Genomic DNA, 14,452 nt, shown 5'->3' with positions numbered 1-14,452 from the left:
CAGGGCCGGTGTGGTCTCTGCCGTCCTCTCCCGGATCGAGCAGAGTCACTTGGAAGGATGTTTTGCCTTCAGATAAGGCAAAGTGAAAACACATGGCCTTAGAACAACTTTAGGATGGTCACTGAGGTGCTGGGCACCGGCAAGATCCAGGTGTGGTGTCCACACTGGTCCTTCAGGCTGGGGTTGGCTCTGGGCAGCAGGGGGCAGCATAGCCCCTGGTCTGTAGCGGGAGCCGCCTGGGTGCGGGTGAGTCACCAGCCCGCAGCCAAGAGGGTGCAAGAGCTGCCTGGGGCTGCCGCCTGAGCGGAGGCCCCGCCCAGCCGAATGTCCTGGGTGTGTCCGTCGGTGAGCATCTTCCTGCTGCCCTGCCCCCCGACCCCCGACCCCCGCTCCCCCACAAAAAGCTGCCCCTTCCTGCAGAATTCCGTGTGTCTCATTTTCAAAATCCAGTTCTGACCACCTGTTTCAGGCGGCCCTTGGCAGAGAATGGATGCCCTGGTTCCCCCAGGGACAGGGGTGGGGGCGGCACTCAGCCCGGCTGTGCCCAGCAGAGGGCGCTCTCCGCACAGGGGGCTGGATGAGCCAAGACAGCTTCCTCTTCTGAGCTGTGTCGGGTGTAGGCGTGACCTGGAGCAAGGAGGTTTATCTATCTGCCAGTCCGTCCAGTAGGGCTTCTGCAGCAAAGGGTCTGCCCGAGGGCACCTGCTGGCCTCCCGCCTGGCCCCGAGGCCCTCATCCCTGTCCTGGGCTCTCCTGAGACACCTCTGGGGCAGGTGGTGCCAGGGGCACGGGTGGGCTTGGTGGGCGTGTCCTCTGTGCTGGGCGGGGCTGTCGAGGGGCGGCGGGGCTTCCTGGCTGCCGGTGGCTGCCCTGTTGCTGAACTGCCTGTTGTGCTCTGGGCAGCTCGCTCGGGGGCCGTGTACTCCCAGCAGCTGGTGTTTTTGCCCAAATGGGGTCAGGCTGCCTTTGAACTTCTGCTATCAGGTAACACGAAATACCAAGGAAGAGAAGTAAAATTGCCAGATGATTTGGGCGTTTCACACGCGTCGTTTTTATGATGTGAGCTCAGGGACAGAAGCCACCTCTGCCCCCACGCTGTCACCTGCGCCCAGGACACTCCAAAGTGTGTGTGAGCCCGTCCCACCTTGTATTCCTTTTCCTGCCATTCACTTCGGGGGAAATGATGGCCTGGTGAACTTTGATCTCTGGTCTGGAACCACTCGCACCACACCATCTCACCTGAGGCCTTGACATGACCCGATGTCTGACCATGTCAGGGAGAGCCCGTCCAGAAGGAGACGTGGGTGCCGTGGACGGCTCGGCTGCAGGAAGCCTGGGTCCCTGGGTACGAGGCCAAAGGGGGGGAGCCCCGCCCTGCAGGACAGGGGAGGGCAGGACTGGCAGAAACCAGGGGAGCCGCCCGCGGGCAGGCTGCCTCCAGCCGCTGTGCAGGGCACTGGCACAGTGGCCCACTCCTGGGCCACCCACCGGCCAGGCAGCCTCGCATACACCCTCCACAGTGCAGGGTCTGTGCCCAAGTGAGGCAGCTGCCCCTGCGTGCGCCCCGCCCCAGGCTCCCTGGTGAGGCCTCAGGGCCTGGGCACAGGGCTGCCCAGGGGCCGCTGGGGCTTTCTGTTCCCAGGAAGCGGGAGGGAATGCCCTCCCAAGAGACACCCCCCCCCCCCACCCCATACACACACAGACCTTCCCAGTCAGTTACCTCCACCATCCCAGCAGGCCCCCGGCAGTCCCGGCCTGTCCCTCACGCCCCTGGGGGACGCAGCGTTGCAGGGTGACGCGTGTTAGCCCGACCACCTGACCCTGGTTAATTCTGCTCACATTTAGGAAACTTCCCAGTGCTGAGCACTGGCTATGGTCGCTGACGGGTGCCCCAGGCGACTACAGGGAGACCTGGGACGCGGTGGGGGCCCCGCCCCTCCCGGTACCCGAGGTGCTGATTGGCCGCGACCCGGGGGCTGGTCGCTGCGGGTGGGGCGCGCGGGAACGAGCCTGACTCCAGCGCAAGACGAACCTCAGTGTAGGCGCAGCCGTGGCGGTACCTGTTCTCACCGCCCTTCCCGGACCCCGGATACCTGCGCTCGGGCCCCCGAAGGCCGGCTCGCACCCCACGCCCACCGGACCCCCGCCATGCGCGGCCTCGGGCTCCTGCTGCTCGCCGCGCTGGGGCTGCGGGGTGAGTGAGAGCGGGACCGCTCTGCCTGCGCCGCCGCCTGGCCCGCGGCTCCCTGGGCGGAACTCGGCTCCTCTCGGGGAGTCGGCCAGTCAGCGGGGAGGCCCGGGCGGTGGACGCAGGGAACCTGCAAAAGGGAACTGTGTGGGTAAACGGTCACCTGGGCGTTTCCTGCGCTGGAGGAGGGCTTTGCCGGGAGGTTCAGCGTGAAGGGCCGGCTGCCCCCGCTCCATTCCAGGGCTTGGGGGCGACTGCCCACCTCTGCTGGGACCGCCAGCCTGGCGAGGAAGGGAGGATGAGAAGCGGTGACCTGGAGCGGGGGGGTCAGGGACACCCCGCGGAATTTCCCGGCCACCTGGGGACCTGCCTCTTTCTGGGGGGGGGCTGGCTGTGCTGCTAGCCTTTACCCCCACCCTGGCTCCCAAGAGCCTCCTGGGGTTCTGGGGTGAGGGCACTTCCTAGGCAGGCGCCCTCCCCTCGACCTCTCAGTCCTGGAGCTTTGCCAGACGGTGTAACGGGGGCACGACCACTAACACTGGCAAGAGGAAGACTCTCAGGGGTGAGGCCGGTGGTCGGTTCTGGGTCTGGAGTGTCTGGTCGGGTACAGGGCAGCTTCTAGCTCCAGGCTGGGTGAGCCCTGCGGAAGAGGGCTCTTGCTCCGCCTTTAGATGCAGTTGTGTGATTATGGAGATGAAAAGTGTCAGCTCTGAGGGCTGGGCGGGCAGACCCGCTTCCCCCCACCCCCCAGGGCCTGTGTGCGTCCTGACCCCTAAGAAGGGGGTGGTATTCAAGCCACCCTGGGCTCCGGGTGGCAGCTGGTAAGCTCCTAGACGGGCTGGTGCTGGGCAGTGTCTCTGGGCACTGCCCGGGTGGGGGTCCTGTGGTCTCTTTAAGGCAGGGCCCCCACTCGGGCTGGGGAGCCAGACCTCAGGGTCTGCGGTGATTCCCCCAGAGAAGGGGCCGTGCACGGCAGGCTGGGAAGGGATTCCCGGGGTGGGAGGGTGTGCTGTGCACTGCTGACCCCCCTTTCCCGCAGAGGTCGCCCCGGGGGCCGCCCTGCCCCACGTGGAGCAGTACGAGGTGGTGCAGCCCCGGCGCCTGCCTGCACCCCGCGCTCGGCGGGATCTGCCCTCCCGCCTGGTAAGTCTCAGCGGGACGCTGGCCTAGGGGTCCCCCCCACCCGCCCCAACCTGGGCCCTCAGAGTCCGTTTCCGACTCTGAGCAGGGTGACAGCTCCCTGTGTGCCCCAATCGTAGTAAGGGGGCTGAGGGCCGGGGGGCGTCCAGGCCTTTGGGCAGACTCCTGGGAGCTCACCTCCGCCCGAGCAGCCTGCCCCCGGCTCCCAGGCCTGGCCTCACCTTCTTCTGTCCTGCTCACCCCGGAGGCAGGGCCACCTTGGGTGGCCCCGGGTGGCAGCTGGCGCAGCCCCGTCTTCCTTTCTGGAGCCCGCCAGCCGGCCCGGTTTCACTCTGAGACGTGGGGTGGCTCCGCGGGCAGGGGCCGGGCTGGGATTCCCTGGGGCTGCCTGGGGGCATTCTTGCTTGTGAGGGTGGAGACAGCCCTGACCTGACCTCCATGTCCCAGAAGGAGCCGCCCACTGCCTTGGGCCCCCAGCCCCCTCTGCAGGCGCCCTGCACATGGTCCGGGGACGGGGCGGGGTGGGGGGGGGTGTCAGCTGCAGCCTGGGGGCATCCTTCCGGTCGGCCCGGGGCTGGAAGGGGCAGGGCCTCACAGGAGCCTGCCGGAGCAGGGAGGGCAGCCCGGCCCCCGCGTCCTCTCTCGGGCCGGGGTCCCCCTCCCACACGTGGCCTGGGAGGGGCGTTGTCCTCTCCCGGAGGCCTGAGGCCCAGCTCTGGGTGGAGCTGCCAGCCTGCCCCACCCCTGGGTACAGCCCAAGCCCTGCCAACCCTCCAGGTTTGAGGTGGGCGTGGCCAGGCAGGGCCTCACCCTGGACCCCTCCCTGCCCTCTGCCCAGGGCCTGTACCCAGAGAGTGTGAGCTATGTCCTGGGGGCCCGGGGGCACACCTTCACCCTGCATCTTCGGAAGAACAGGTGAGCGCCCACCCTTCCCCCGCCCCGCCCCACACCATCTCCAGCCTCTCCTCTGTACCAGGGGCGGCCAGGGCACCACGTGGCTCTTTTCCAGGGACCTGGTGGGCTCGGGCTACGCGGAGACCTACACGGCCGCCAACGGCTCCCAGGTGACAGAGCAGCTGCAGAGGCAGGTATGGCCCCAGTGCTCCTGCCCTGGGCCAGCAGTGGGTGCGGGGAGCCGGGCGCGGGAGCGGGGTCCTCACACCCTCCTCCCGCAGGACCACTGCTTCTACCAGGGCCACGTGGAGGGGCACCCACACTCGGCCGCCAGCCTCAGCACCTGTGCTGGCCTCAGGTGGGTGCTGCAGGCCGGGCGCCCCTCGCCCTCCAGAGGAGTGAGCGGGGCCCAGGAGGAAGGGGTCGGCTGGGCGCAGCAGTGGGGTCCCTGGGGCCACAGCCTTAGAGCCACCCTCGCCTCTGCCTCAGGGGCTTCTTCCAGGCAGGCCCCGCTGTCCGCCTGATCGAGCCCCTGGCGGGGGCCGGGGAGGAAGAGCCACACGCCCTGTACCTGGCGCAGCACCTGCAGCAGGAGGCTGGCACCTGCGGTGTCAACGACAGCAGCTTGGAGAGCATCCTGGGGCCGCGGGTGTCTGCAGCCTTCAGACCCCGGGTGAGTGGAGGCCCACCGCTTCCTACTGCTCTGCTTGGGCCTGCGCGCCCCCAGGCTGTTGGCTGCTAAGCGAGGGAAGGGTGGGCCTGCGCCTGGCTCCACCCTGTGAAGGCAGAGCCCCCCCGACCCCCAACGGCTCACCCAGCGCTGGCGGGAGCGGGCGCCAGCTCTAGGGCCCGGGAGATGGTCAGCGTGTGCAGACGGGCTGAGGACAGGAGGGCTGTGGCTGGTGGCTGACTGGATTCTTGTCACCGCTTTTCAAAAGTGGTCAGAACCCAGAGAGACCCGCTATGTGGAGCTGTTTGTGGTCACGGACAGCACGGAGGTACTTGGGGCGGGGTGCAGGGGTGATGGGTGGGGGCGGGGTGCAGGGGTGATGGGCGGGCGGGGGCCCCAGGCTGCCACTGAGGGTCTGCCTTCCTCCAGTTCCAGCGGTTTGGGAGCAGAGAGGCCGTGCGTCAGCGGGTGCTGGAGGTGGTCAACCACGTGGACAAGGTGGGCGCTACTTCCGCCCTGGGGGCTTCCAGCAGGGGCCGCAGGACCCCTGGGCAGCTCACGCCCAGCCTGACAAACCCCGCTGGACCGGAGGGTTGGGGCGGCCGTGGTGGTGGGCTGGCTGCAGGTAGAGCCACCCGCCAGGGGGAAGGGGAAGCCGGGACCCTGCCCCAGTCCTCGAGACCCCTCGCATCACAGCGGACACCGTGGGGCTTCAGGCCCTCCGCCAGCCTCACCGCCAAGCCTGACCCTCGCGGTTCCCTGTCCTCTGGCAGCTCTATCAGGAGCTCAATTTCCGCGTGGTGCTCGTGGGCCTGGAGATGTGGAATGGTGGGGACAAAATTCAGGTCAGCTCCCAGCCCGACGCCACACTGGACAGCTTCCTGGCCTGGAGGGCCCGAGAGCTGGTGGGCCGGCAGGCGCACGACAACGTGCAGCTCATCACGTGAGCGAGCTGGGGGCGGGGCCACACCGCCCCTGGGGGAGGGGCCTGGGGCGCGGGCCGCGGGCTCGGGCTCGGGTGGCCCGGACGGACACTGTTCTCCTTCCTAGCGGGGTCGACTTCACCGGGACCACCGTGGGACTGGCCAAGGTGTCTGCCATGTGCTCCCAGGGCTCGGGGGCTGTAAACCAGGTGCGGGGTCTGCACGGGTGTGCTGGACCGAGTTTGTAGCTGGCCTGGGGGCGGGGCCGGCCGCGAGGCCTGGGGCTTGGCAGAGCATGTGAGGCGGGGCAGGGCACTCAGGTCCAGCATTCCGCCCCCTGCTGCACTCTGGCCAGCTGAGCAGCATTGACGCTGTTACTGTTATTTGTAATAACATTACCGTATATCTACTATTTGAAAAGTGACGTTGGTGGGAGCACCGCCAAGGCCCTCAGCCTCCCTGGGGCGGACAGTTGGGGAGGAGTGGGCAGTGAGGTGGGGCATCTGCCCTGGGAGCAACCCCAGCCAGGATGGCCCCCCTGCAGGACCACAGCCCGAATCCCATCGGTGTGGCGAGCACCATGGCCCACGAGATGGGCCACAACCTGGGCATGGACCACGACGAGAATGTCGCCGGCTGCTACTGCCCGGTGCCGCGGGAGGGCGGCGGCTGCGTGATGGCGGCCAGCATCGGGTGAGGCTCGGCGGTCCAGCCTGGCCCAGGGCCCCAGGGCTGGGAGGTGCTGTCAGCGAGCAGAGCCGGCTCCACCCACCCTCCTGATAACAGAGACCCCCACCAACTCCCAGTACCCCAGGGAGCCCTCCTGATAACGGGGATGCCCCCCAACCCTCAGTACCCTAGGAAACTCTCCTGATAACTGATAACTGGAAGGCCTCCCCCCAGCTCCCAGTACCCCAGGGAGCCCTCCTGATAATGGGGATGCCCCCCAGCTCCCAGTACCCCAGGAAGCCCTCCTGATAACTGGAAGGGCCCCCCCCCCCCAGCTCCCAGTACCCCAGGAAGTTCAGTCAGTGCAGCCGGGCCGACCTGGAGACGTTCGTGGAGAAGCCCCGCACGGGCTGCCTGGTGGACACCCCGGACCTTGACCGGCTGGTGGGCGGCCCTGTGTGCGGAAACGGGTTCCTGGAGCGCGGGGAGCAGTGTGACTGTGGCCGTCCCGAGGTACAGAGCCAAACACCGCCACCCTCGCTGTCTCTGCTCGTGGGCCAAGTTCGCCTCTGCAGGCTGGGTGTCTGTTCCTGACCCCTGGGTACCCTGCGCGCTCACGGCCACACCTCCCGAAACAACCGGCAGGGCTGCTGGGTGCGAGTGACCGGTCCTCCCGCGGTGGGGGCGGGGGGCCCGGCGTGCAGCCCACTCAGACCTTCGCTGTCGCCCCTGCCCCCAGGACTGTCAGAATCGCTGCTGCAACGCCAGCACATGCCTTCTGGCCAAGGGGGCCGAGTGCGCCCACGGCGCCTGCTGCCACGAGTGCAGGGTGAGCCTGGGGCCCGGGCTCAGGGCAGGCGTGCAGGCTGGGGGCCTCCCGTTCCCATGGTGATCTTGGCACCCTGGAACCAGGTGAAGCCAGCTGGAGAGCCGTGCCGCCCCGCGAAGGACCAGTGTGACCTCGGCGAGCACTGTGATGGCCGGTGGCCCACATGCCCCGAGGACGCCTTCAGGGAGAACGGCACCCCCTGCCCGGGGGGCTACTGCTACAACGGGGCCTGCCCGACGCTGGCCCGGCGCTGCCAGGACTTGTGGGGGCCAGGTGAGGCGGGCACAGCCGCAGGACCGTCAGGGAGGCGAGGGTGGCAGCGGGTGCCAAGCCGGAGGACTGACCCACTCCTGCCTACAGGCTCGCGGGTGGCCGTGGAGACTTGCTTCCGCTACGGCATCTCCGAAGGCTGTCGGGCTGGGGTCCCCCTGCAGTCCGGCAGGTGAGTGTCCCTCGTGGCCCAGCTCCCCTAGGGCCAGGGCCCGGGATGTCGCCCTCCCTGGGGCCACAAGAAGGTCCTCTACACAAAGGAGTTTGGGGCTGAGTCGGGGCCTCTCGGATGGCGGGGGTGGAGAGGGCCATCCTACCCTGCGGGACCCTCGGGTGCTGCCCTTCTAGGAGGGTGGGCCCCTGGGGCTGGGGTGTGGATGCCTGTGGCCTCGGAGCTCCTGGCTGAGCCTGGAGCAGGAAGCCCCGCAGAGCGGCCCCACGCTCGTCCCTCTGTCCCCAGGGTCAACAGGTGTGGCACTCTCTTCTGCGAGGGGGGGCAGGAGCCCCCGGAACGCGGATACTGCATCCTCACCACCTCGTCGGGCATTTGCCGGGCTGTCGTCCAGGACGGCAGCACCGCGTACGAGCCGGTGCCCAAGGGCACCAAGTGCGGCGAGGAGCAGGTGGGCTGGACATGCCTCCCGGTCAGGCCGCTGGGCTCGGGGTGAGCTTGCAGGGCCCAGAGCAGGGCCATGGCGGCTGCTGGAGCGCTCTGCCCTGGGTAGAAAGTCAGAAGGCGCACGGGGCTGCGGGAGAAGCCCCATGTCAGTGAACGGGTTTGAAGACGGTCTGCAAGCCCTAGGGGTGGGCCGGGGGGTCCTCTGGCCCTGGTGGCCGCAGACAGCTGGCTGGGCACGGTCCTTCCCCACAGCCAAGGTTGGCCAGCAGATGACCTGCAGGCGGGGCCATTGAGAGGGTGGGGGCCGTGGCCTGTTCCCCCAGAGCCCAGATGCAAGCTGGGGGGCGGCTCTGGCTGACGGTGGAGACTGGGTGCTTCGAGCAGGGGTCTAGACTGGCCATCTCAGGAGACCCCACTGCCCTCCAGGTTTGCTGGGACGGCTTCTGCCAGGACCTGCACGTGTACAGATCCAGGAACTGCTCCGCTCGGTGCAACGGCCATGGGGTACGTGGGCCCAGGGCACAGCCCGCCACCTGTCCTCTGGGCTTGAGATATGTGCTGGCCAGGCTTGGCCCCCGCCCCAAGGCAGACAGAGGGCCAAGGCTGGCGCCCTTGGGACGTCGGGAGCTGCCGGGACCTCCTGAGGCGGGGACTGTCGGGGATCTCCCGGGTGTCAGAGCCGGTGGACACGTGGGCAGGATAGTCAGGTGTGAAGCATCTGGTTCTGAACTCTGACACTGGGAAGGCCAGGGCTCCGGGGCTGTGCCCTCCTGGGTTCCTTCCTGGGGAGGACAGCCCACCGTCAGGCTGCCCTGCCTCCCGCGGCGCTGCCTACTTTGCTCAGAAAGCCCCACAGTGTCTGGGAGGGCTGCGGCTCTCGGCACCTGTGATGAAGCCTTGGTGGCGGTGGTCCTAGACACCTCGCCCACCCTCTGTCGGGGGGCTCAGGCAGCACAGCGCGTGGGGGTCCAGAGGCCCTGACTCCCGGCCGTCCCCCAGGAGTGCAACCACAAGGGCCAGTGCCACTGCCACCCGGGCTGGGCCCCGCCCTACTGCGCAGAGCCACCGTCCGACACGCACGCAGGTAGGCTGGGCCCACCCGCCTGGGCGCCTCCTCACATGTTCTCAAGCCTGACAGGGTCTGGTCGGGGGTCCTGGGCAGGGCTGAGAGGAGGCCGTGTGCCCCTGAACCGTGAGGGGCCTGTGGAGGGTGTGGCCTTGCAGCCTGACCCCACAAGTCCGGGGTGGCCCTCCTGGAGCAGGGAGGCCTGTCCCAGAAGGAGGGCTGCAGGTGGCACGGGCTGCTCCTTGCTGGATCCTTAACCCGCCCTGGGCCCGGGACACTGGCCTCCCAGCCCCACACCGTCCCCCACTGAACACAAGGCCATGCACAGACCTGCGGCCGCCGGGGCCTGGCCCAGCCACTCCCGCATCACCAGGGCCGAGGGCCGCCCGCCACCAAGCCCCCGACTGGTCCCCCGAGAGCCCAGAGTGCCGGTGTCACGTACCGGGTCTCAGAGCCTCAGACAGGCCTGGGCTTTGGGGATGTGTGGCCAGGGCTCTGGCTGTCGGCTTCGCCGAGGAGGTGATCCCCTCCTCGCCCCTCCTCAGCTCCGGGCTGGCCTGGCCAGGGTTGAGTTGCTGCCCTCCCGGTCCCTGCTGCCTCGAGCCAGGTCCGGCCCTAGTGACGCCTGGCCTTCTGTGCTCCCACAGCCCCTGGGAGCCTCCGAACGCGTGTGCTGGCGGGCGTGGGCACCCTGGTGGTGCTGGTGCTGATCCTGGTGGGCGTTCTCATCTACCGCAAGGCCCGGAGCCCAGTCCGAAGGAGGTGGGGGAGCTGTGCTCTGGGCTCGCAGGACGTCGGCGTGTGCATGGCCAGTCGCCTGCTGGCGCTGTTGGGGGGAGAGGGGACCCCATGCTGCTGGCCCCGCCCTGGGCCCCTGCCTTCTGCCATGGGAGCAGGCTGGGCTGTGGGGATGCGTTGGTGACGAGGAAGCTCAGAGAAGGCAGCACCGGCCCACCGCCCGGACACTGCGCTCTTGAGCCCGCTGTGTGGGGACCTCGCCCCGTGCTGGCTGCAGCAGGACACGCTTGCCCGTGGCCTCCAAGCGCCCCTGCCCCGGGCCTGGCCTGACCCCAGAGCACTCCCTGTGTGGCTGTGGCCCGCACACCCCCCGGGGCAGCTGCAGCTGAGCCATCTGGGGCTGGGCCAGGGTCCCCACGCCCAGGAGCCTCAGTTCCCTGGGCTGAATCCTGAGGCCAGGACGCACTGACCCATCTTATTTCTCCTAGGAACGTGGCACCCAAGTCGGCCTTGGGGCTCTCCAACCCCCTGTTCCAGGAAGGGCTCAGCAAACCTGCGGAAGGCGGGGCTCAGGCTCCCCCCGGCGGCTCCCTAGAGCCGGCCCCTTCCTCCCAGCCCCCCAAGCCCACAGCTTCCTCAGTGACCCCTAAGCGCCCACCCCCTGCTGTAAGCGCCAGCCACCCCGACAGACTCCTGGCTACCCCCAAATCTCAGGTTCATGGGGCTTAGAATGACCACCATTTGCAGGCGAAACCAAGGCTCTAGGACGAGGGGTCTGAGCACCCGCCTGAGCCGGGAGCAGCCTCGAACCTGAGGCTCAAAGCCTCCGCAACGTCCATCCCAGGATGGTTTAGAGGCGCAGAGGCCCGTGCTGCTGCCCAGCACCTCCACGTGAACCCAGGGCTGGGGGAGGGGGTCGAGGCTCAGGCCCTGCCCAGTGTGGAGCAGGATGGGGGACCCCCACAGTGCACACACTTGGGGCCTCCTCCCCACTCTGGGAGGGGCCAGAACCTTGGGTCCTCAGCGGGTGGGGGGCAGCTCTGAGCCAGGCTTCTCTGGGGGTGGTTGCCCTGGGAGACCCAGGCTCACACCTGCTCCCTTCAGCCTCCAGCTGCCATGGCCAGCCCACCGTCCCCTCTTCCTGTGTACCCCCCGCAGGCCCTGGGCCAGGTGAGCAGGGAGGGGGCACAGCGCGGGCCCCGGGGGAGGAGGGTCTGTGGCTGTACCTGGCGGGCCAGGCGCCCAGTCTCGCAGCCCAGCGAGGACATGAACAGTACCCAGGGGGGCCTGGGGGTTCTGACCACTCCTTCCCACTCCCAGCAGCTCAGACCTGCTCCTCCCGCCAAGCCCCTTCCGGTGCTGAAGCCAAAGCAGGTGAGAGGGCCATGGGGGAGGAGCTCAGGGGCGCTGTGGGCTCCACCTCCATCCTTTTGAGGCTTCTGCGGTTTGGGAAAGATCTCTTCCAAACGCGAGTCACTGGCGCCCCAGCAGACCTCCTGCCTTGGGGCGTGTATGGGAGGCCCTTCTGCCCACCGTGAGGTCTGGCTCTGGTGGGTCGCCTCCATTGCTGGGAGCACTGCTGAGGGTCCTACACACTCCTGGACACACTCTCACCTCCCCGCAGGCGGGGGCTCCCCCACTCTGACAGACGGTGAGGCCTGGAAGACCAGGCTTTCTCTCCCCTCCTGGGGCAGGGCTTCACCCACCAGGCGTCCCACGGGCCCCGTGTCAGCCTGTCCGTCTCCGGTGGTGTGGAGTCATCACTGGTTGCAGTGGTGTCTGTGGGGACTCGAAATCACTGTTAGGGCCCTCTTCCCCTTGTGGTCAAAGCTTGGAGGTGCTTGGAGAGATGCCAGCCTGGTTCCTCCTCAAGCTAACCCATGGGGCCTCTGTGGGTGGATCTCGCCTGGGACAACCATTACTGCAGTATTTATTCAATGAAGATTCCCTATTTCTCTTTTCTTTTTTACTTTTTATTTTGAGTTAATTTTAGAGTTACAGTAAAGTTACCAAAAAAAGTCTTTTAAATAAAGTTTTAGGAGGGGGTTTGACAGGCCAAACAGGGACGGGGGTTGGGCAAACAGATTTCCGGTCCAGGAAGCTGGGGCAGCCAGGGAACTGTGCTGGAGAAGAAAGTGCAGGTCGCCCCAGCCCTCAGCCCCTCGCCCCACTCAGCGGGGCCCTCTGGGCGCTGAGCTGCACCCCACCCTGGCCTGGGCTGAGCAGGACTCCTGCTAGAGACCTTCCTTCCCCACCCCAGCCAAGGTTGCCCCTGGAAAGCTGAAATGCAAACAAACGCACATTTTAGTGGCGAATCCTTGGTTTTAGACCTTTCAAAGACCCACATTCTGGTAATTTAAGAGCTTTTCCTGGGTAATGTTGGGGTGGGGTGGGGTGGGGTGAGGTGGGGAGTTGAGGGGAGAGGGCAGGGTGGTGAGATAATCCGACAGGCCCAGGAATGGGGGTCCTGCCACGTTTGGGTTTCATTCAAGGGCGGTGCCAGCCAGGGTGGGGCGGTGTCGAGGGCAATTTTCTGTAGAGCGCGCTCAGCGCAGAGAAGCCTACAGGCCAGTCTGGGGCGGAGCACAGCACCCAGGGAACTTTCTAGAAGTGCTGGGCAGACAGCGCCCGGGCACTGCCAGCCATCAGCTGTGTCTCCATCCTTCCAGGTCATCAAGCCGACCTGCGCTCCCCCGATTCCACCCGTCAAGCCTGGAGTGAGAGGGGCCCAGCCTGGACCCACTCAGGTGAGGCCCTCACTGCCAGAGCAGTGCCCACCGGCTGAGGCAGAGCAAGCTCGCTTCCCCAGGAGGCCGTAACCTCTGCTCTGTACTCTGTCAGAGGACTTTGCAATGCTTACCGCTTCTTCTGGCTGCTAATGTCTTTTTCTGCACTGGTTTAAGTACAGACGTCTACTGCTTGTGGATAGAGAATAGACTTGATAAAGCATCAGCTGTTAATATCCAGGGCTGTCGCCGCTCTGAGCACAGTCATGTTTTGGGATGAAATGAGGATCCAAATTTTAAGAAAAGTAAAAGGAAGTTAGATTCAGTTGTGCTCTTTGTAGCAGATGGTCTTTACTATCATTTTTCCTTCCCCAAGGTTGCTCTGAAACCTCCTGTCCAGAGGAGGTGATAGGGCCCAAGCTCAAAGCACCCTGAGTGGTGTGGTCTTGTGACCTCGCCAGCAGCAGCGACACATGCAGCCACCTGGCCCCAGGCCCTCCACCCTCTCAGGGGCTGAGTCCTCTCTGAACTGTCCTAAGAGAAGAGCCAGCTCCTCAGGGCCAAGACCACTCTTCCGTGTCTCAAGGTCACAGCCTAGCGCCTCCGGACCCGGGACTCCCTGGCTGGGCCCAGGACTCCCAGCTGGGCCATCGGCTGCTGTCCTGACCTGGGGAAGGAGGTTGGGGGAGGCCAGCCCCTCAACTGCATGTGTCTTCAGACCGCCACTGGTGTCTTATCTGGTACCTGAAAACCTCAGGTGCACATTTAGCAGGGCTCAAAAATTTAATAAAATGTTTATATTTTACGATTAAGTTATTGATCAAGTTTTAAATGACCAGAAGTTTTTACTAGATGAGTGTAAAGTGTTGCATGCGAAACAAGGGAATTTAATTTATAAGACCTAAGCATTCAACGTTTGTTAAAATAGAAGTCTACTGTCAGTGTTGTTCAGTCGCTCCCGGCCCTTCACCGTCTCGGGGACCCCCAGCCTTACTGCGTCGGGTCTGACTTTCCCTCCCCATCCCGAGCCTCCCGCGGGCACCGAGCGTGGCCGCGCCCTCACCTGCGCGCCCCGCCCTTCCGGTCCCGGCCCTGCCGGCCCCGCCCGGAATTCCGGTCCCACAGGCGCTTCCGGCGTCGTCTCCTGGCAACCGCCCAACAGCCGGCCGCGCCGCGCCGCGCCGCGCCGGGTGCCGCCATGCTGAACACAGCCAGGCCGCGCCCCCGGGCCCCGCCGCCGCTGCCGCCCGGCGCCCTCCACGGCCTCTACGCCTGGCTGGACGCGCTGCCGCTCAGCCGCCGCAAGCGCCACCTGGCCCGGGACTTTAGTGACGGCGGTGAGGGGCCGGGGGCCGGGGGGCCTGCCCGGGGGTCCAGGCCGAGAGCCGAGCGCTCGTCCTCCTCGGCCAGCGGGAGTCCCGGGGCCTGATTGGCGGGACGGCCAGGCAAAGGCCGCGGCCCGGGCAAGGTCTCCGCGCCCTGGGCTCCCTGCGAAGCCGTGACGTGAAGGCCCCCGGGGAGGGGCGGGAGGGCCGCTGCCTAGATGGCCCTAGGAGGAGGAGTGGGGGCCCAGGAGTTCCTCACGCCCCACCTCCGCCTGCCCGGGGGTCCCCTAGCAGCTCCTCGGAGCCCGCCGGCCCTCACGGTCCTCCCGCCGGGGCGCCCACACCCTGCGGGGACTCCCCGGGACCCCTCTCTATCCTTCTCCGCGCGGAGGCCC

The 14,452-nt window shown here is 66.8% G+C and overlaps 1 protein-coding gene across 2 annotated transcripts; it reads left to right on the top strand.

Moving 5' to 3' along the window:
• Positions 1-2,015: 2,015 nt before the first annotated feature.
• Positions 2,016-13,537, top strand: ADAM8 (ADAM metallopeptidase domain 8). 2 transcript variants are annotated; one of them, XM_061162953.1, is made up of 24 exons: positions 2,016-2,194; positions 3,228-3,331; positions 4,167-4,243; positions 4,338-4,416; positions 4,504-4,580; positions 4,712-4,895; positions 5,161-5,220; positions 5,322-5,390; positions 5,666-5,835; positions 5,943-6,024; positions 6,360-6,508; positions 6,820-6,997; positions 7,224-7,313; positions 7,397-7,586; positions 7,674-7,755; positions 8,044-8,206; positions 8,629-8,706; positions 9,202-9,286; positions 9,916-10,030; positions 10,495-10,672; positions 11,111-11,176; positions 11,330-11,380; positions 12,676-12,753; positions 13,109-13,537. In XM_061162953.1, exons 1-24 carry the CDS (start codon positions 2,149-2,151, stop codon positions 13,139-13,141), a joined length of 2,484 nt encoding a protein of 827 aa, XP_061018936.1. In that variant the 5' UTR covers positions 2,016-2,148; the 3' UTR covers positions 13,142-13,537. The 2 variants fall into 2 exon arrangements, with proteins under 2 accessions (XP_061018936.1, XP_061018935.1); XM_061162952.1 differs by having other exon boundaries at positions 11,327-11,380.
• The last annotated feature ends 915 nt before the right edge of the window (positions 13,538-14,452 follow it).

This window comes from Dama dama, chromosome 15 (assembly GCF_033118175.1).
Source record: "Dama dama isolate Ldn47 chromosome 15, ASM3311817v1, whole genome shotgun sequence".
Taxonomy (NCBI): Eukaryota; Metazoa; Chordata; class Mammalia; order Artiodactyla; family Cervidae; genus Dama; species Dama dama.
The sequence above is the reverse complement of the archived record's forward strand: the minus strand, read 5'-3'. Positions and strand labels throughout refer to the sequence as shown.

Bases quoted from the DNA above. Each gene is read 5' to 3' on its own strand.
- ADAM8 (XM_061162952.1), top strand. From the start codon at position 2,149: ATGCGCGGCCTCGGGCTCCTGCTGCTCGCCGCGCTGGGGCTGCGGG. The intron at 7,756-8,043 runs GTGAGTGTCCCT...CTCTGTCCCCAG, and splicing joins GTCCCCCTGCAGTCCGGCAG to GGTCAACAGGTGTGGCACTC. The intron at 11,381-12,675 runs GTGAGAGGGCCA...CCATCCTTCCAG, and splicing joins CGGTGCTGAAGCCAAAGCAG to GTCATCAAGCCGACCTGCGC.